Below are 21408 nucleotides of genomic sequence, written 5' to 3'. Positions count from 1 at the left end.
ACATTTATATTGACGCGATCGAACCCCAAAAAAAACCCCCCTCGAGTGTGGAAGATGAAACATCGAAACAACGGGACCCAAGAAAATAAAACCGAAAGATCAAAGGAACCCAAACTCATTGCTTCTTTCGCTAAAGTCACAGAGGTAGTCAAAATCTGCAGTCACGAAAGCTTTAAATCAAGATCAAAGGATTCATACTCTTAGGTTTTTTCGGTAAAGTCACGTAGGTAAAAATAAATAATACAAACATTAGAAATATTTTTTATTTCTATTATTTATTTTTACCTACGTGACTTTACCGAAAAAACCTTAGAATATGAATCCTTGCAATCACGAAAGCTTCAAATCTAAGATCAAAGAAACCCAAGAAACGGCGATGCCCCGACACCCGCATTGCGCATGCGCGACTTCCCCCTCCCCCCCACACGCGCACTGGGCACTCGCGCGTTTTTTTCATCTTCCGGAAGACGCCGCCTCCCGTTCACTCGGCTTGGCCGAGGTGGGAACTTCCTCTTCCGGAAGATGGCTGCCGGATTCGGAAGCCTCGAGCCGGCAGCGCTTGGAGCGAGCGGCGATCGCCCCCGCCCACCCCCCTCCCCCCCAGGCCGCCGTGGCCGCCGTGACCCCCGGGGCTTGATGGAGACCCCGGCGAGGGGGTCCCCGAGGGGACGCGCGGCGAGGCGCCCCCCGAGCTGCTGAGCGAGACCCCCGCGGGCTCCAGAGTCGTCGCGGCGCTCACGCAGAGGCGCGGGCAGCGAGCATCTCCGCCTTGCTGCTGCTGCTGCTCAGATCTGCACCATCATCATCAGCAGCAGCATCATCATCATCTCGTTACTCACCCCTCTCTGTCATCATCATCATCCACCTGCTAGTCGAGCATCATCACACATCTGCTGCTCTATCTTTGTCGTGATCATCATTCAACCGTCCCAATCGTCATTCACATACTACCCTTTAGTCATCATCCTCATCATCCACCTACCGTTCAGTCATATACACAATCACCTGCTGTTTTATCATGACCATCATCGTCTGACTCCATCGGTCCCCCTGGTAAACATTAACAAGTCGTCTCCTGTCACCGCTCATCGTCATCCTGCTTGTCTGTGATCAGCATCCATCTCTTCTCCCAACATCCTCCTGCCGATACCGAGTTCTCCTCTTCCTCCATCCCCGCCTTCCTCGTCATCGTCCTCGGAATTCCTTCTACCGTCATCCCATTAAAACACCTCTTTGGCCGATTCTTCCAAACTCTCATGATCACCCCTCTTCCTCGAATCCACGAATCCCACCTCTTCTCTATTCTACCTTCATTGCTCTCTTTCCTCCAACTTCTCCTCCTCGCTCCTCCTCGCTCCTCTCACTTCCTCTCAACCCCCCTGCCCTCAACCAACTCCCCTCGCTGCCCCGACTCCCACCTCACTGCCCCTCACTCCTCTTACTCCCCCCCTCACTCACTCCCCTTGCTCCCCCCTCACTCTCCTCCCTCACCCCCGTTACTCCCCCCCTCACTCTCCCCCCTCACTCTCCCCCCTCACTCTCCCCCCCTCACTCTCCCCCCTCACTCTCCCCCCTCACTCTCCCCCCTCACTCTCCCCCCCTCACTCTCCCCCCCTCACTCTCCCCCCTCACTCTCCCCCCTCACTCTCCCCCCTCACTCTCCCCCCTCACTCACTCCCCCTACTCCCCCCTCACTCTCCTCCCTCACTCCCCCGACTCCCACCTCACTGCCCCTCATTTCTCTGACTCCCATCCCGTTCCCCTCGCTCCCACCTCACTCTCCTCCCTCACCCCCCTTGCACCCCCCTCACTCCCCTCACTCCCACCTCACTCTCCTCCCTCACCCCCCTTGCTCTCATCTCACTCTCCTCCCTCACTCCCCTTGCTCCCACCTCACTCCCCCGGGGAGGGAGCCCGAGGCCCCTGGGTCGCCATGCGGCCCCGCAAGCAGGTGACCGTGTGCGGCGCGGCCATCTTCTGCGTGGCCGTCTTCTCCCTCTACGTGATGCTCGACCGCGTGCAGTCCGACTACCAGCGGCGCCACGACTCGCGCCGCGACGACCTGCCCAGGGTGCGGCGTGGCACGGGTTGTCAGTGGAGTGGAGTGGCACGGGCTGTCAGTGGAGTGGCACGGGCTCTGAGTGGAGTGGCACGGGCTGTCAGTGAAGTGGCACGGGCTCTCAGTGGCGTGGCACGGGTTGTCGATGGAGTGGAGTGGCACGGGTTCTCAGTGGAGTGGCACGGGTTGTCGATGGAGTGCAGTGGCACGGGCTCTGAGTGGAGTGGCACGGGCTGTCAGTGGAGTGGCACGGGCTCTGAGTGGAGTGGCACGGCCTGTCAGTGGAGTGGTGTGGGCTCTCAGAGTGAAGTGAAACGGGCTGTTGAGTGGCGTGGCACCGGCTCTCAGTGGCGTGGCACGGGCTATCAGAGGAGTGGTACGGTCTCTCAGTGTCGTGGAGTGGTATGACTCATGAGTGGCAGGGCTCTCAGCAGAGTGAAGTGGCAGGGACTGTCAGATAAGTGGAGTGGCACGGGCTCTCAGGGCTCTCATGGCAGCCTCTGTGCAGGACTCTCAGTGGGCTGTTAGTGGAGTGGAGTGGCACGGGCTCTCAGTGGAGTGGCACGGGCTGTCAGCGGAGTAGGGTGGAACAGAGGGGCCTGGGTTGACATTGTCTGCAATGTGGTTTGGCGTGGAGTTATGTTGCATGGAGCTTATTGGGGTTGCCTGGCACGGTGTGACATCGGGTGGCGTAACACCGAGAGTCAGTGGCGTGCAGTGGCACAGGTGGCATGGTTGTAAGTATCGCATGGTGTGCAGCGAAGTGGCATCGAGGTTTATGACGTGGGGTGAAGTGACATGGCGTGGCATGACGTGTGCTGAATAGTGGTGGAGCGTGGCAGAGTGGAGCTGCATGACATGGCATGGAGTTGCCACTTTATAGACGTGATGGTTTGGTGGCATGTTAGGGATATTTCATTTGCCATTTCTACGTGTGTATAAATATGATGTCTTAGCATTCCGAGTAAATTTATTATCTATGATCTCTGCAGCTAAGCAGGCTTGAGCCTGCAGATAAATCCATCGTTGTAAGTCGATGCCGCTGCACTTGGTCTCTCTGCCTTCACCAACTCGCACTGATCAGGCGTGGTGACTGCCTCGACGCGCACGGTGTGGAGAGGTGCTGGCCCAGCCGTGCGATCGACAAAGGGGATGGAATCTTGGGTGTCGGTGGCCTCGCAATGCGGCCAATTTGCAGACACTTGGCAGCTTGAGTTTAAACTGATTACTGCTAATGGCCGGTGATTTATGCGGAGAGTTTACCAAAGGTGCCCACCATCTGCTCGTTATCTGGCTTCACACGCCCTGCGACGTCGTCCATCACAATCGCGGGCCCTTGCGTGACACGGGCCTCGCTAAAAACCCCACAATTGACAATTTCCTATGAACAAACAGCAGCAGCAGCGCCCGATATCCCAGGTCTCCGCTTTTGTTTGCGCGTGGCATAATTGGGGTCGTGGCTTTAATCGTTCTGCATTGCCTCCTTGCTTTGGTGACGCGTCATCGACGACCCCGCTCCGATCGTTCACACGTTGAGATGAATGTTTGCCGCGCGTTACGTTACCACCCAGCGCCACGTGCCAGCCGTGGTTCAGCTTCACGAGGAGGTGAAGTCGCTGCCCAACAACGGGAGCTCAAGACGCGCTCTCCAGTCGGGCCCGGGGTGGCGGTGGGGGAGTGGGGGGTACTCTGATCTTGCTGTGGGTGTAATCCCAGCGTTAAGTAAATGCTGTAGCGGCGGGAGCGGGTAGTGGGGTGGGGGGCATGCGGGCCGATAATGTGGCTGCCCCTGCAGCAGGCGTGCCTCGCCTGTGGCTGGTGATTGGGCTGGTGGGGTAATTGTGGCCCCCCTGTAATTGGCCGGTGCGTGTCAAAGGTCGCCCGTGATGCATTAAGCGCTCGCTTAGGCGCGTGGACGAGGTGGGGAGGTGGGGGCCTCGCCACGGGACGCCGTGAACCGCCTGCCACCTCCTCCTTCGCTTGCGACGCTTAATTTGGCAACTTATTGCTCCCGGCGGCACGGTCGGTGAGGGGCTCGTCTGTAACAACTGCTGCCAATGCGATCAAACACCATCACAACAACACTCCACACCGACGCAACAACACTCAACACCAGCATAAAGATTCGACACCAACGAGTAACACATACCAACATAACAACACTCACTTTAATAACTCATATCGAACACTTTTTGTCAATGATGAGGAAAGGCACCTCAGTAGGGAAATCTACGTAGGCTGGCAACAAACAATCTACTATAGCGCCACACATTTATCTCTTGCACTGGTGGTCTGGTCAAGGCTGAGAGCATTGTACGTGCAATGTGGTGATCACATGATATGCATGCAAGGCATGATGGGAGTCATGCTGCCCTGCCGATCGTGAGCAGCAACTCGCACACTAATGCAGTAACACGGCAGTCTGTCGGTCTAATAGGCGCTAAAATCGCATTCGGAGAAAAGCCAGTTGTGGCACGGTGAAGCGGGGCCTAGCGATTCTGCCGACCGACCGCCTCTCGCCGGCCCACAGGGACAGCTGTCGGTGCTGCACAGCAAGATGGAGCAGCTGGAGGAGCTGCTGGAGGAGAACCACCACATCATCAGCAACCTGCGCCACTCCGTGCTCGAGCTGGACGTGGGCCGCCTGGCCCCGAGCCCCCCCCCGGCCTCTTGGCCGGGCCCCGCGAGGCTCCCCAATGGCACGTGGCTGCTGCCCTCTTGGGCCTTCCCCTTCCCGGCCTCCGTCTCCGTTGCCGACGGCGACTGCAGATTTTCCTCCGAGGCCTCGCAGACGACGGGGCGGGACGTGCAGGTCAGCCGTCGCCCCCCTCCGCCCCCGACCCCGACTCGCTTGAGGCGCGCGCAGTTGATAGGCGATCGCCGGCCAGGCTGCCCCTGCCCGAAGCGAGATTTCGAGTGACAAACGAACGCTCGGGCAGTCAAAGATGGACACTTGTCTTTTTCCTTGTTTGTTTCAGGGTATGTATGTCTAATGTCTTTAATCGGAGCTGCGGGGGAAGGACAACAAAAAAAAGGGTGTTCCAAGTAATGGCGCGATGAAAAACAAAGGTGGACACTGAAACAGTGGCGTGGCTAGCGAGTGTGCAGGCAGTAGAAATGCACCAGGGCCCATGGGTTTCCTCCAGGTTCGCCAGTTTCCTCCCATCGCTAAAGAACGCCACACAATGCAACCGGAAATTTGCCAAACATCCCAATGGAGCAGAACCCTCCGGAAAAGTAGGTTTTTGGGCCCTTTCCTGGGTAAATAAACAATAATTATCATGATGGGCTTGCTGAGACTGTGGGTGTGAACCTCGGTTGCAGCCACCAGTGCCTGAACTGGGCTCTCCAGTGTAGCGGGTGGATGATCCTCCGCCTGATCAGCAACACCTGCACCGGGAATCCACTCGGAACACTGTGTCATTTGGTCCAGCTCTGAGGACTAAAATATCATAACGTTTGACTTTAAGTATGTATGTATGTTTAACTTCTTTTGCACCATACCTAGCCAACCGTACGACCAACAGTGTGTGCAGGGCATGCTTCCTGGTGTGGCGTTGACAAGCGACAGTGTACAGAGGGGCCAGAGAGGTAGAAACACTGTCTCGCCTGCAGCATCGCCTATTATAATCTTTTTGCCTGAAACGTCACCTATTATATACCCTTTATAGTCAAGGCCACAGCGTTATTGATGTATGAGTAGAGATTTTTTTCTTACACAGTGGTGGAATAATGACAGATGAAAGGTGTTATGGCTGTTGCCACCGCCCACGATAACTGGGCCATGGTGCACAGCGAAGCAATGGTAACGCGAGGTCACGGGGGTCATGGGGAGGTCAGGGTTTCGCGTGATGACTAGCAGCGCACATTACTCGAATTGCAATCATATTTAAGGGGCTATGGGAAGTGACTGCTGGGAGTCGTCTGGGGAAGTCGTCTTCCGGGGTCGATCATCGACACGCGGCGGTGTCGAGCGGCTCGATGGTCCACGGCGTCGTGAAACGTCCTCGCCGCACGACGGCGTCGCGCCAATGGTGGCGCTGATCGCGAAATAATTGTGATAAAAAAAAAGTAATTTGAAAGAGGAGCCAATTACCGGCACGAGGGCGCCGAGCAATTCCAGATCAGTTTGGCTCGGTGCCTTTAGCGGCCACGGAGAGAAAACATTACATCCTCACCCTCGGGGAGGTGGTTTACGCGCAGAGACTCCGATGGTCTAAATGCGGTTCTGCCCGACTGCACAAAAACACTTCCCCGAAATTGATGTTTTCTCTCGGCTGGGTCGTACGGAGCTCGCGAGGCGGAGATTGGCCGCGGAGCGGACGACCGGCAGGGGGCGTGCCGAGCCGCGTCAGGCGCGGCGTTTAAAATGATTTGCGATCGCCTGTAAAGCGGCTCGTTATAGAACCATGTCTGTCAGGGAGAATGCGCTCGATGCTCTGACTAACGTCTCCGATAATGGGACGCGGTGCTGCGAGCTGCACGCCCGCCTGTGCCCTATCGACGGCGCTTAAAATCCCCGCCAACGAATTTGCAAAGCAGAACAAAAATCAGCTCTTCCTTTCCCCGGCAGGGTCAGAAATTGTCTCGCTGTCAATCGGTGATCCGACAGGGCCACCCATCCTGGCCCGGCCCTGGCTCTCCGCAGCCCATCCTTCAGCCTCCCTGCCCCGGGTTTCCGCAGCGGGTTGTTTAAGATCGCGCCGCTCTTCCTGTCCGAATTAAATCCCCCGCTCGCATCCCGCCCGCTCCCCTGCGCTCCCCGACAGATGCTGGATGTTTACAGGCTCCTGCCGTTCGATAACCCCGACGGGGGCGTGTGGAGGCAGGGCTTCGACATCACCTACGATGTCGGCGCCTGGGAGCAGCGGCCCCTGCAGATCATCGTCGTGCCGCACTCCCACAACGATCCAGGTCAGAGGTTGGGAGTCGGGAGTGAGCCTGCGCACGCGGACATGAAGACACGCGCGTGTTACACAGATCCTCGACTCGAATAACTGGAGATGAGCGCAGGCAGGGAGTCCCGGGCCGTAGAGTCAGCAGAGGAGAAGGAGCGACCGCCCACCGAGTGGAGCCCGACCGGGGGTGTTGCGAGCAGGCCCCGGCGGGGTGGGGGTTAGAGCGAGACAGCAAGAGGGCCGAGCGGCCTCATGGCGTTGTCTGTGCAGGTTGGCTCAAGACCTTCGACAAGTACTACGTGGACCAGACGCAGCACATCCTCAACCACATGGTGACCAAGCTGCTGGAGGACCGGCGCCGCTCCTTTGTCTGGGCCGAGGTCTCCTTCTTTGCCAAGTGGTGGGACGCTGCCGACTCGCAGCGGAGGCACAGTGTCCGCAGGTGAGCTCCGGGTACCGCGGGCATCCCTCGCTCGCCGTGTGTGCATACACCTGCCTGTCCTTCTGTTCTTCAGCCCACCCGTGTGCGAGTGTGTCTATCTGGTTTATCTGTCTTATCATCAGTCCGTTCGTAAGCTGTTTGTTCGTCAGTCTGCCCGTCTCTGTCTGTAAGCTTTTCTTTTTAATCCGTCCGTATGTCCGTTGTTCCATCTGTGAAGAAACAAATCAATGCGACAACTGTAGCCACGAGGTGTGTAATTGTTGTTTATTTTTCACTTCCCAATGCAGGACAGGTAAGTGACTGTTGGTAAATACCAACAGGCGTGTTCAATCAGCTAGGCAGCATTTACACAACAATCTTGTGAACCGCATCGATAGTGCACACGGTTGCATAAACCCTAATCGCAAGAGCGATGACGCTTGCTCACAAATCTGTCGCCTCAATTTAAACGGGGATGTGAAAATAAGCGTGTCGGCGGTGATCGCTTGAAGGAGACAAAAAAACCAAACGACACAATCGCGCCGCTGCACGAAATTTGCCGAACGTGAAAATTACCCCGCGACAAAATGACTCGGAAACGAGAGCTCTCGTGCCCCTCGGGAGACGAGCACGGCTGAAAATGAGAGGTGGCGTCTCCGTGGACCCATCCGGCATTAATGAGCCCGGAGTGAAGCGACGCGGCGCGGGACACGAGGAGGAGGGAGGAGGAGGGGTTGCGATGGCAGAGGGCAAAGCCAGTCACCGCTTGCATAATTGGCAGCTGAAAACGCTCGTCACAACGGTGGGAATTGAATGCGCACTCGGAGAGCCGTCCTCACAAGTGCCGTAACAAGTGTGCGCTAAGTGTGTTTGATGAGTGTGAGCGAGCCTCAAGAGTGATTAGCGCAGGCACGCCCCCTCCTCCGCTCATAAACCGCCGGCGACGTGCGTTGCGCTGCTTAGTATTCCGCCGCGGGCGCCGCGGCACCGGAGGAGCAACACTGCTCGGGGGCAGGACCGAGGCGCGCGTCTGACGTTAATATAATCGAATTAATCGCCCGTTGCTGAAATTGATAAAACACCGAGCGCCTCGTGCCCCTTGCAGGTTGGTGGAGCGCGGCCAGCTCGAGTTCGTGACGGGCGGCTGGGTGATGACGGATGAAGCCAACACTCACTACTTCGCCATCATTGACCAGATGATCGAGGGTCACCAGTGGCTGCACAAGACGCTGGGTGAGTGGCGGTGGGGGGGGCCGTGAGCGCCGTTGCCGGAGGGGACCCGGTCTCCCCAGGGATTCGCCCAGCGCCAGCAGCAACATTGACCGACGTGGGCTCAGTCTGCGTGGCGTTGGGGTTAGAGGTCGGGCCGGGATGACGCGTAACTTGTACGACACGCGAGACATGCGGCAGGCACGAAGCCGAGAGTTCGGCGGCAAAGAACGATGGAGGTGTCGCGGTGGCACACGCCCGTAATCCAACACCGGGATTGGCGGATTGTGCCGAGGTCATTGTTAAGACTCGGCAAGGCTTTGCTTGATAAATTATGATTATTATTCAGAGCGCTAAGGTGTCTTTACGTGCCTGTGCACGTAAGGGTGTACACATGCGGCGGGCCTTCATAGGTGTTCGCTAACAGCACTCGATCCAACATTCTGTTCAGGCTATAGGGGGGATCTTTGTATTTGTGTGTGCACGTGTTCTAGGTGTGCGTCCCCGGAGCGGCTGGGCCATTGACCCGTTTGGCCACTCCCCGACGATGGCCTACGTGCTGCGGCGAGCGGGGCTGCAGGCCATGCTGATCCAGCGCGTGCACTACGCCGTGAAGCGCCACCTGGCCCACGAGCGCAGCCTCGAGTTCATGTGGCGCCAGGACTGGGGTGCGCGCCGTGCCCGCTCACTGCGTCATGCGCGCCGCGTAGCGCTCGCCGCGTCACGCGCGCCGCGTAGCGCTCGCCGCATCACGCGCCGCGTAGCGCTCGCCGCGTCACGCGTGCCGCGTAGCGCTCGCCGCATCACGCGCGCCGCGTAGCGCTCGCCGCGTCACGCGCACCGCGTCACGCACGCTGCGTCACGCGCCCCGCGTAACGCACGCTGCGTCACGCGCGCTGCGTCACGCGTGCTTTGTTACACACGTGCACGCTGTGTCGCGTGCGAGCACATGCTTTGTCGCGCAAGTCACTCTTGCAAATTAACTTCACGCATTGATTCCTTCATCCATGTTGACGACTACTATTTAATATTACTATTTTTATTTTACCCGGTAAGGCCCACCAAGCTATATCGCTGTTTTTCAGAAGCGACCTGCCTACAAATGATAGCTCAACGAAGTGGCTTGTGCGACCAATATTCATAATGAAGGTTTTGGGGTTTTGCTGGGAAATCGCCCGATGATGCTGGATGTAATTACTCTCCAACACACCGGTGGCCTGAAATAGTAACTAATTGGCGTTTGTTTATGTGACAAATCCCTTACTAATTAGCTGTGTCGGGTGGTGGAGGGTTACGACACAACATTTATACTTTCGCGATCTAACCCTAAAACCTTTACGCACATTTATAAATATGGAAGACCCGGAGAGAAATCCACGTGACCACGAGGAGACGTTGGGGTCGGGATCGAACCCACGACCTCCTGTATACCAGGCGAGGTAGTTAACATCTCGCCACCGTAGCGCCCATTTGGTATGGACTAGGTTCGTACCAGACACTGACTGTTTCATCTCATCCACTACACCGTGTTCAACTGCCACACACGAAAATCCAGTCAATAACTCACCCACTCCCCTACCCACTCACCACACCACAGGTCACCGCACTCCTCTCTCCGCTTCTTCCCTCGCTCGGCCCCACTGAGGAGTTCCCTCCTCCCATCGTCTCCCCCCCCCCCCCCCAACCTCTTACAGGAAACATCGTGCTCGATTCAAGAGATGCGTTACTGCACTCTTCATTAATTACACCTTTGATCACGGTGCTGTTTGTTGCTGGCCCTCTTGGCGGTTGGACCTTCTTATCCTACTGTGCTGGGAGACATTGTTTTATAGAAACAAGGAGGCTTTCTCGGTCTCTCAAGTCCCCGCCCTCTCCCCCTGCAGTGAAACCAAACGATCGTGAGCTCGAGCGAGCGTGCGTCTGTACGCGCCGCGCCGGCTCCCAGCGTGTTGTTTGTTCACCGTCGGGGGGGGTTTAAGTTATTCATGAATCACATTCATTATGCACACAGGAAACTCGGCAACTGAATAAATATGATAATGTAATTGTAGAAAAACATTGGAAGTAACCGAAGACGGTGAGATAATGATTAAAAATAAAATATGCAACGTAATCTATCACGCTAACCTCTCCGTACTCGGCTCGTAATCATAATCTGATCATCCCGCACGCGTTGAAGAGGTCTTTACCGTGCGTGCGTGGGCGTCGTGAGTTAACCCTGGTGTGCAGCACAGGCCCAAAGGCCCAAAGCAACGTCAAGCGGCCAGCAACACAGGATGACGATCAAAGATGCTGCACAGTAGAGAAGTGTCAAACACATGTCTTGAATTGAGCGAGGTTATCATTGTGAGAGCTTGGAAGGAGAGAGATAATGATGATTTGAGGAGGGAATTCCAAATTGGTAGCAGTGCTGCGAGGGAAGAAGCAGAACGAGAGGTGAGGTGACCGGTCGTGTGGTGACCGGTCGTGTGGTGAGCGAGTGGGTAAGTGAACGGATGAGGAAGGGAGCGGGTCAGTTTGTACATTTGTTGTGATCTGCAGAACTACCCTTTGTGTTTAGTTGTCCTTCCCACGCACCTCCAACTAGCACGGTTGACGATGTACGCTGCCAAAGAAGTTCAACATACATAGAAAGTGGGCGAGTGACTTGTGAGTGAGTGGGGCCTTGCCTAGGTAGACTCAGCCGAAAATAACCCCCCGTTCCGCGGTTGCCTCTTGCCTGTGCCACAGACATGGGCACGAGCACGGACATCCTGTGCCACATGATGCCTTTCTACAGCTACGACGTCCCGCACACGTGTGGCCCCGACCCCAAGGTCTGCTGCCAGTTCGACTTCAAGCGCCTCCCAGGCAGCCGCGTCAACTGCCCCTGGAAGCTTGCTCCACGAGCCATCACGGCGGACAACGTGGCCGAGAGGTGTGTGTGTGTGCGACTCTCTGTGTGCGTGTGACTCCCCGTGTGTGTCTATGACTCCCCGTGTGTTTGACTCTCCGTGTGCATGTGTGCGTGTGTGCAGGGCGAACCTGCTGCTCGACCAGTACCGTAAGAAGGCCTCACTGTTCCGTGGCGGCGCCGTGCTGGTGCAGCTGGGCGACGACTTCCGCTTCGAAACGGCGCACGAGTGGGAGCAGCAATTCCACAACTACCAGCAGCTCTTCGACTACATTAACTCCCACCCCGAGCTGCACGCAAGGGTGAGTGCATGTACGGATGCACGGACCGACGCACCCAGGCGCAGACATCATCGCTGCGTCACTCCTGATAGGCCGATGAATGCTGTAATGGCAGTTCATGGTACAATGTTGATTTATGATCATTAGTAAATCTACACCATCATTTTCCCCAAATGTTATCTATCGGTGCCCTGAGCCGAGGAGTCCTTTTAGAGCAGCCCAACCCTTCGTATAGGAGAACGACCCACACAAAGCGGATATCACAGAGCGACCTCTGAGATCCCTTCAAGTGACCTCTGGTTCACGCGCAGTAGAGGGCAGCACTTGGCACTCGTTCTGTATATGAGTGAGGTTCATCGCGTGACATTAAAGCCGATATAAAAAAAATTCGGAGCTGGAGTTTATCCAAATTATGTGATCGGCTGAGACCATAAAGTGGTTACACTTGAGAACCTGGATTACTCACAGGTAGCAGCTGCCTGGATTCAAACTCAGGATCTCAGCGGAGCCAGCTCAGCGCTCTGACCTCTGATGTTGATTAATAGAGCGTCTAAATGTGACCGCACCTCAAGAAGTGTATGGCAACAGTGGGCACATTTATTGTGATTATTATGAAGAGGCGGTCGGTCACAGGCAGAGAGGAAGAGAGGCACCCAGAGACTCGTGTCTCTGTGCTCGTGAAGAGGGTTGTCTCAGAAGCGGCTGCCACGCCACTAAACATTGTCGTGCGCCCGATCTGCTATGGCCCTGACCCCTGACCCCCCTGCGCCTTTGACTCATCGCATTTGTTTTTGTTGTGCAGGTTCAATTCGGGACGCTCTCCGATTACTTCAAGGCGCTGGGGGTTTGGGAGGTCTCCGGGAACGCTTCCATCTCCCCGCCGCCGCCGCCCCCGCCAGCGCTGCCCGTGCTGGGCGGCGACTTCTTCACGTACGCCGACCGCGAAGACCACTACTGGAGCGGCTACTTCACGTCGCGGCCGTTCTTCAAGCACCTGGACCGGCGCCTCGAGGCTCACCTCAGGTGAAGAACGCACGCGCAGAGGGGCCCCGGTGTGTCGGTGCGTGTGTCCCTGCATTCCTTTGTTGATGGGGTGTGCGTGCAGCAGCGTAGCGATTAGCGCACCGTGCTACGAACCCGGCAACGAATATCAGAACCGGTTTGGGTCTTCCCCTAGGACGACTTAAATCAGCGCCTGGTGCGGTGCGTAAACATCAGCAATGAGGAGCCAAGGCGCCTGGGCGTGGTGCCGGCCACGTGCGTCGTGTCGGCCTTTATAGGTGCTCCCTAACAGCACCAGCAGCCCGTTTAGGCGACAAGGGCGATGGTCGTATGCGACGTGTGATTCAGGGCGGCGGAGCTGCTGTTCTCGCTGGCGTCGTGGCACGCGTCCCGGCGTGGCGTCACGCCGCTGCTCCCCGCGCGCGAGTGCTTTGCCCGGTTGGAGGGCGCGCGGCGCAACCTCGCGCTCTTCCAGCACCACGACGCCATCACCGGCACGTCGCGCGAGCTCGTCGTGTCCGACTACGCCGCCAGGTAGCGCCCGCACGTGCACATACGTTCGTCCGGGGCTTAACTTCTCACCGAATATTTTCCGGGTCGTTGGTAGACTGGAATACGGAACACGATGAGTAGCCGGGTCCATAACGACAAGTGTATGGATGTGGTGTGCAATGAAGCCTCCGTTGTCGCCCAGTCTCACCGGCTTCCTGCTGCTGTCACCACCGCCGTGGTCTCGGGCCTCTATCTGCTTGTGTGGATTTCTCTCTCCCCTGCACCCCCCCCCCCTCCCACTTGGGGCAGGCTGATGCGCGCGCTCGCCGACCTGCAGCGCGTGCTCGTGGACGCGGCGCTCGTGCTGCTGCTCGCCGAGCCCGGGCGCTCCGCCGCCTCCGCCCCCTCCCAGCCCTCCTTCTTCTTCCTCCTCGCGAGTCTCCTCTTGCTGTTACCACTCCTGCGGCCGCTCGCCGACACCGCACTCGCACAAGAAGAAGCATTACGCCCCGCGGTCACGTTTGTCGAAATGCTCCGGTGGCCGACTCATTTGCGTTTCCCTCGCTCTCTCCGCAGGAGGAAAACGTCGTGGATTACGACTCGCTGCCCAACAAGGCCGTCATTAAGCTGACGTCGGCGCCAAGGTGCGGCTCCACGCGTGGGACACAGAGAGGGTGTAGAGCACGCGGCCCGTGGAGCTCGTTTTGTTCTCATAGCAGTGAGGAGCGACCTAGTCTTCGCTGCACAGGACAGCGCACAGGACAGTGTGGAGGAGAGCGATGCCCGTGCCGTGTGACCCACGTGCCGCACTCGCGTTGAAGCCGCGCGTCGCGCCCGCATCGGTCTCGCAAGGCTCATCAGCTGAGCGGAGTCTTGAGCGGCTCGTGTCCCCCCCCCACCTCCCCTGCAGGTCGCTGGTGGTGCACAACGCGCTGGAGTGGGAGCGCGTGTGCGTGGTGAGCGTGCGCGTCGACTCGCCGCTCGCGAACGTGCTCGCGCACGACGGCTCCGGCGTCCTGGCCCAGGTCGACCCCCTGTGGAGCAGCAGCACGGGGATGTCTGCGCGCGCCTTCCAGGTGCCCAGGGGAGCCGCAGTTTGGGGATTCCAGAAGTTGATGGGTCGAGGGTCTTCACTGGACCCAGTTCCAGTGGGTTTGGGATGTCGATGGGCTGAGGGTTTGTGTGGGTTCCAGGCACCGGTGTCCCCTCCACTAACCTCACCCGGGGCCGAATGTGCGTGCGTGGGTCTCCATCATTTGTGATTTTCTGCGTTCGGACGTCGCTCTGCATGAGCGAGTTCGCTTTTAACGTCCACCCAGGTGTGGATAGTCCTCACGCGGGGCGCACTGCAGATGCTCACATTGCTCAAGGAAATCCTCGTTTGCTGCGCCTTCTCTGCTTGCTCACCGCCCGTTCGCTGCCTCACCGTCCGCTAACCGAAGGCCACTCTGCCCACCCCAGCTGCAGTTCTTGGCGCGCGTGCCGGCGCTGGGCCTGGCCGTCTACCGCCTGACGCTGGAGGCTCCGCCCGTGCCTGCCGTGCGGTCCGACACCACGCTGTACCTCCCCGGAGGGGGGCCCGTGCCCCCCCGCACGCAGCCTCTGCTGACGCTGTCACTGCTGCCGCCCCCTACGACGCAGTTCTCGGTGGAGACGGCGAGCGTGGAGGCCGGTTTCTCGGGCCGCACGGGGATGCTGCGCGTGAGTCTATCTTCGTGCGTGCGGCACGCCCGGTGATCGTAGAGGGATCCAACTCGAGTCCGACCTCTTTGCTTCTGTGCCATATGCGGAATCGAGCGAGTGGCGGATGTCTGAGATGTTGGTTGGCACTGCCACATGCTGCTGGTTATGTTGCGGGCATGTTGCTGTTGTGTTGCAGCTTGCGATGAGTGTTTGCAATCGGTCAGCGCGCGACAGCGGTAATTCTCATCCTGTGGGTGCGACAGAAATGAGCCGTGTCGTCCTCTGTGGCCACCTGTGGTTGTCGGCGCTCGTATCGGTGGTCGCGTCATGGGTGCGATTGTCGGTGCATAGGAGCGCTGAGCGTGGATGTGCGTGCTGTTGCCGTGCCTCGACAGTGGGTGCGACTCAAGGCGGGTGGCGAGCCGCGCCTGCTCCGGCTCGACCTGCTGTGGTACGGCACCCGGCGGAGCAAGGACAAGAGCGGCGCCTATCTCTTTCTGCCCGACGGGGAAGGCAAGGTCCGTCACAGCCTAAGATAAAACATCGATTCCCTCTCTCGTCTTCACACACAAAGCTGCGTGTATAAAGATGGCATGGTGGTGGTTAACATCGTGCACGCTACGATCCCGGGCGCGTCGGTTCTGCTCCTGTTCACGGTGTGCATGACTCGCGTGTGAACCTCGCCTGAACTTGTCATGTCTGCTCCGCCAGGCAAGAGTCGCGCTGGCCAACATCTCAACCCACTGCCACCCTCATGATCAGTCTTGAGACTCCGTGACGCTTTATTAAGTAAAGCAGAGGCCATTGGTTTATTTTCAAACGTTACCGTTTGTCCGGTGCGCCCTGTGCAGCCATACGAGTCGGCGGAGAGGCCGGTTGTGCGGGTGACGCGGGGCCCCCTCGTGTCGGAGGTGACGTGCGTCTACCCGCACGTGCAGCACAGCGTGCGCCTCTACAACCTGCCAGGTGCCGCACAGACACCCTGTTACCCCCCCCGACCTCCCTCTCTGTGTGCGTCATGTTGATCCTGTTTGGAGTGTTCTTGGAGCGGGTCAATGTTGCACATTGAACGGTTTACATTTTGTGTACATTGTGTTTATCGCGTGGGCACATCATGCGGGATGTGTATTTGCCACGCACGTCGTGTGTGTGTGCACGTGACAAGGCGTTGAGGGATTGTCGCTGGAGGTCTCCAACGTGGTGGACCTGCGGGACCAGAACAACCGCGAGCTCAGCATGCGGGTCTCCAGCGACGTGGAGAGCGGCGGAAACTTTCAGACCGACCTCAACGGCTTCCAGGTCCCACCAGCGCACACTCGCACACGTACAGTAAAAACAGAGCACATGGATAGTCGAGGTGAAAACAGATGTGCACACATAGACACATAGTACCATTTTGTAAATCCACTGCTGGATGAAGGCCTTCCCTGGTCGAACTACACACCTCGATGGGAGTTGACTATACTTTACCACGCTGGTCCGTGGTGGATTGGTAGAGGGGCAAGCCCAAGGCATCGATATTAACCCTTGTCAGGACTCAAACTCGGGTCACTGGGTTCGCAGTGCAATTCCGCGAACCACTGGGACACCGCTCCTCCGCCCCGCAGATGCAGCCGCGGAGGTTTTGGAAGAAGCTGCCGCTGCAGGCCAACTTCTACCCGGTGGCGACGATGGCCCTGGTGCAGGACGCGCGCTCGCGGCTCAGCCTGCTCACTGCGCAGGCCGGCGGTGTGGCCAGCCTGGCCGATGGTGAGCGCGGGCGCCAACCGGGCCCCACGGATGTGGTGCGGCAAGAGCCTCACGAGGCCGCTGGCGGGCGAAGTTGCTGGGATTGTGTTGTACGTGTGTGTGTGTGTGCAAGCACTTACCTCAACAGTCTGTTAAGGCGATGCGGGGGATATTTGTCTTTGTGCGACTGTTAGCAGGTGTGTTAGCAGGTGTGTTAGCAGGTGTGTTAACACTTCAAGTCAGCGGTCCCCAACCTTTTTGACACCAGGGACCGGTTTCGTGGAAGACAATTTTTTCACGGACCGGGGGGGGAGGGGGGTTCATCATTGGGTCTCTTTCCCCCATTTTCAAAGAAGCTCTCCAGCGACGTTTGCTTTTTACTCATGTTGGCTACTAGCGGTTAGCAGCTTGTGGGGTCACCAAAACTGAGACAAGTGCGCAGTGCGGGAAAGAGGCGCGGACGTAAGTGGTAAATAACACAATGGGGGCGGGCCACGCGCGGACTCACCGCTCACCGCTCACCGCTCACCTCCTGCTGCTGTGCGGCCCGGTTCCTAACAGGCCACGGACCGGTACCGGTCCGTGGCCCGGGGGTTGGGGACCCCTGCTTCAAGTGGCCTTGGAGTGCACCTGGCCTCGCACAAGCGCTGTGGTGATGTCACCGCCACCTAGTGGTGAATGGCGGCTGGTGTTGTCTAGAGGGCTGGAGTGGGTGTGTTGGCCGCCTCGGTGTGCACACACACACACTCGCGTTGCAGGGGCGTCAGTGGGCGGCTGCGCTTGTGCACGTGCAGGGCAGCTCGAGGTGATGCTGGACCGGCGCTTGATACAGGACGACAACCGCGGCCTGGGTCAGGGCCTCAAGGACAACAGACGCAGCCTCAGCCGCTTCCGGCTGCTCTTGGAGACTCGCTCGCCGGACGGCACGGTACGAGCCGCGGTACGAGCCGCGGTGACGGCGGCGGCGCTCGCGCCCGGCACGAAAGCCACAACCCATCCCCGTAGGACGACACGACATGAGACTTGGAATGCGGCCCTGCTAGGGATGGCCGTGGCCACCATATGAGTTTGAGTTTATTTTATTTGTTACACGGATGACAGATTTGATCAACGTGGCTGTTTATTTCTCTATGGCGAGGCCCTAAAAGCAACACAACTTTACACTCGCGTTTAATTCATCTTGGATCATCTTCAGGATAATGATTGTCCCCCCTCCCCTGCCCATTACAGGTAAACACATATAGACAGAGCTCCTGCATTAACGCTTTGAGCTTGGTTGGAAAGTGTTTTCCAAGATAGTTTTTTTACCCGAGTCACGTCACACGGAACTCTTAGAACCCTTTTTTTTCCCAGGGTTAAGCCACCGACGATTAAACAAGAGATAAGCAATGTCTCCTTCACATATGTTGCTCCAAATAAGAAACCTTTCTTACACACCATTGGTGTAAAAGTGCGTAACTTCAGCAGCAGTGATTCAGGACAAACAAAACTCAAGAGCGGTTTTGACAGCCATCGTCACATCAGCAGTCAGTTTTGCTCCATGTTTATAGGCAAGGACTCTCTCCTGAAGTGCTGCATTCCTGAAAAGTGCTACGTTAAGCTGTATCATTCCGTGTACTGTATCGTACCGTTCAGCTTTACAGCTCAAGAAAGTAGTTTGTCGATCGCTTTGAACCCGCGTTATAATGGGACGCGTACCCCGTTACAATGGCGCATGCTCCATGTTGTAATGGGGCGTATACCCCGTTATAACAGTGCACCCTCCACGTTATAGCGGCACGCGTACCCCGTTATAGCACATGCTCTGCCTTCCAACGGGGCGCGTACCCCGTTGTCAAAGTGAAAACGCGTTGTGTGAACACCACGTGTCAAGCGAGGACTTACCGTATATAACTCGTGCATGATTAAATGGAGTACTCAAGTGTCGAGTTGACCTTCTTTGACCTGTAAAGAATTGCTCATAAAAACCAAAATTAAGTGGACTAAGTGTGAGTATTCCAGCCGAGACAAATTTGTTGAATGACGCACGACACTTGGTGTCGAGCAGCTTTCCCTGCCGTTGAGCGTGAATGTACGTCTTCTGCAAAAACATCTGCCACTACAGACCTAAGCACAAAAAAATGGGAAGCCTAAATTTTCCTGCAAAAAAGTGTAATCCTTCCGGTCGTACAGCGAAATGCATCGCCGGTCAGATTCATAATTCTCAAGAGGCCGTGGTCACAAAACATTGCAGAAAGGGAATCGGAACCATGGTAACTGGGACATATTAAACATGGCTGCTGGCTTTGACTGAAAAAAAATGGGTGTGTACGGCTTTAACGAAATAAGCCAGATCAGAACAAGAAGCCTGAACGTTTTCAGCAAACAGGGGCTTCATTTTCTTTGGGTCTTTTGGTAATCACGTAAATCGGTTCAACGATAATATAAAAAATAACAAAAAACGTTTCGATTGCAACACAAGCGTTCGTCATCAGGAAGAAAAAAAAAGAGCAGTTGCCCCCCTCTTTTTTTTCTTCCTGATGACGAATGCTTGTGTTGCGATTGAAAGTCGTAGTTTTGTTATTGTCTTTGAACCAATCTCCGTGACTTTACCGAAAGACCCAAAGAATATGAATTCCTGCAGTCACGAAAGCTTTAAGTCAGGGGCTTCATCATCGAGCTACGATTCCACCCAACGATTTCCTGCCCCATGCAACTCCAGTCCTGCTCCGATTCCTCCTCGCTGACCTCTCGTCTCCTGACCCATGACCTCCTGACCTGTGTGCAGAAATGGGATGCGACGAAGGCTGCCGCGCTGGGATTTCCGTCCCTGCTGGGCCACGTGGCCTCCGCCGCTCTGAACCACCCGCCGTTCGTGCTGGTGGGGGTCGAGCAGCGGCTGTCCCCGCTCGCCGAGCCACCGCAGCTGCTGCCCTCCTTCCACGTGCTGGGGACGCCAGTGCCCTGCGACCTCCACCTGCTCAACCTCCGCATGATGGAGGCACCGGTACGGAATGGATTTGCGAGTGCCGAGTGGCACGGAGAGCGGGTGCATGAGAACCGGCTGTGCGAATATCACCACGTCGAGGCGAGGTGTGAAAGCACCTAATGAAGCAGCCAGGTGAGAGAGAACTATGAGTGTGAACACCCAGGTGTGAAAGCGCTAGGTGAAACCCAGGTGTGAGAACCAGGTGCGAGACCCACGAAGCTCCAGGTGAGAGAGCATCAGGTGTGTGAAAACGTGCTGTCAACACTAGGCATGAGGTGTGACAAGGCGGTTTTTGAAATACAGGTGTAAAAGAGCCAGGCATGACAGTATCACTTGGTCAGAGTGCATTAGATGTGCGAGAACAATATTCAAAAACCATGTGTGTCAGATCCATGTGAGAGAACCAGGGGTGAGCGAGGGTCATGTGCTGCTGGCCGTGCTGCTTCCTTCTCCCCCACCCCCCCCCCAGGGAGCCGGCTCCCCGGGCGAGGCCGCCCTCCTGCTGCACAGGAAGGGGTTCGACTGCGGCTTTCCAAGTGCGGGGCTGGGGGGGTTCAACTGCTCCACCACGGGGGGCAAGGTATGCCGCTCGGCCCACGATGGCACGTTGCTATGCAGATCCGAGGGCAGCAAGTAGTGTGCTCGCCTATCTGTGCGGATTTACGGTTTTTAAATGCCAAATGTTCATCCTGACATGACAGAAATTGATGTCTGCCCAGATGTTGGGATTTGGTTCTAATATTTTAACCGATGTAACCCTATTTTCTTTTCATGATTTACTTTTACTTGTGTTCGGTGACTGCCTAGTCTCTGCTGCTTTATTTCCCCTACATTATTTGATGAAACTGGTTGTTCCTGCTTTGCATTTAGAAGACTCTTTTCGATTTGAACTTCTTTATATATAAAATATCAAGGCACTCTGGGTACGAAATGGGCCAAACATCTCAATTTCAGGCCCCGTCTCGAGTCTATAGACTGTGGATTTCGTGGACATAAGTAATGCCATTGCCATCAACAGTGGTCGTTCCGTGAAGACTAGCCCGTCATGGTAATGCAGAATTTTCGCCACTATCTTAGAACTACTAATGGGGGCGTGCACCACCCTATGCTTGTTTAAGGGAGACGCTTTGATCGACATTAATGCCGAGATATCTTTCCCCAGTGATCGTTAGCAATGCCGGGCTTGTTCTGTGTACTCCAGGTCTCCCATGCCAGACTGATTTTCCCAGTGGGCTTTCGCTCAGTAAAGGTTGCCACTTAAATGCAAAGTCGCGTTTTACAAAGTACACCGGTCTCCACCACCCCCAGTGAAGCACCCCTTGCTGCAGTGGTGACAAAGCTCTGACCGCATGAGCGAGCGAAACGTAACATTTGCCCAACGTCACCACTCGCTTCCGCAGCTCTCGCTGGGTGACCTCTTCCGGAAGCTGAGGTTGCGCAGCGTGACCCCCAGCAGCCTCACCCTGCTGCACTCGCAGCCGGCCGGCCCCAACGCCAGCCGGGTGGAGCTGGCGCCCATGGAGATCGCCGCTTTCCGCGTCTCCTACGTGTGACGACCGGCGCCGCAGATCGTTCCCTCCCCCCGCTCGCCCCAACGTAATGGTGGAGTTGCCCTCGGAGACCAGGGACTGTGGCTGGTCGCCTGGATGTCTGCGATGCCTTTTCCTTCACCACCCGATGGGAAGAGGGGGCCACGTTGAATAATCGGGCCCCGAGATGTACTGGGCTCCCCCCCACGCTCGGCATGGTTTTTCCGGCTCCCGGTGAGACGCGA

The 21408-nt window shown here is 56.9% G+C and overlaps 1 protein-coding gene across 3 annotated transcripts; it reads left to right on the top strand.

The window, feature by feature from the left end:
• Window positions 1-1729: 1729 nt before the first annotated feature.
• On the top strand, window positions 1730-21187 carry MAN2A2 (mannosidase alpha class 2A member 2). 3 transcript variants are annotated; one of them, XM_078854984.1, is made up of 22 exons: window positions 1730-2071; window positions 4590-4871; window positions 6829-6973; window positions 7228-7399; window positions 8484-8611; window positions 9082-9255; window positions 11318-11504; window positions 11605-11782; window positions 12564-12784; window positions 13112-13297; window positions 13565-13688; window positions 13832-13899; window positions 14166-14331; window positions 14717-14956; window positions 15334-15456; window positions 15790-15904; window positions 16104-16237; window positions 16546-16687; window positions 17461-17606; window positions 19434-19652; window positions 20104-20214; window positions 21035-21187. In XM_078854984.1, exons 1-22 carry the CDS (start codon window positions 1934-1936, stop codon window positions 21185-21187), a joined length of 3552 nt encoding a protein of 1183 aa, XP_078711110.1. In that variant the 5' UTR covers window positions 1730-1933. The 3 variants fall into 3 exon arrangements, with proteins under 3 accessions (XP_078711110.1, XP_078711112.1, XP_078711111.1); XM_078854985.1 differs by having other exon boundaries at window positions 1731-2071; window positions 17461-17594; XM_078854986.1 differs by lacking the exon at window positions 13112-13297.
• Window positions 21188-21408: the final 221 nt, after the last annotated feature.

The sequence above is a fragment of the Lampetra fluviatilis genome, chromosome 3 (genome assembly GCF_964198595.1).
Source record: "Lampetra fluviatilis chromosome 3, kcLamFluv1.1, whole genome shotgun sequence".
In the NCBI taxonomy this organism is placed as follows: domain Eukaryota; kingdom Metazoa; phylum Chordata; class Hyperoartia; order Petromyzontiformes; family Petromyzontidae; genus Lampetra; species Lampetra fluviatilis.
This window is presented reverse-complemented; position numbering and strand designations above follow the sequence as displayed.

Excerpts from the sequence above, each read along its gene's own strand:
- MAN2A2 (XM_078854984.1), top strand. The coding sequence starts at position 1,934 with ATGCGGCCCCGCAAGCAGGTGACCGTGTGCGGCGCGGCCATCTTCTGC. Across the intron at positions 13,298-13,564 it reads GTGTCCGACTACGCCGCCAG|GCTGATGCGCGCGCTCGCCG; the intron begins GTAGCGCCCGCA and ends CACTTGGGGCAG. Across the intron at positions 15,905-16,103 it reads GCGCCTCTACAACCTGCCAG|GCGTTGAGGGATTGTCGCTG; the intron begins GTGCCGCACAGA and ends GCACGTGACAAG.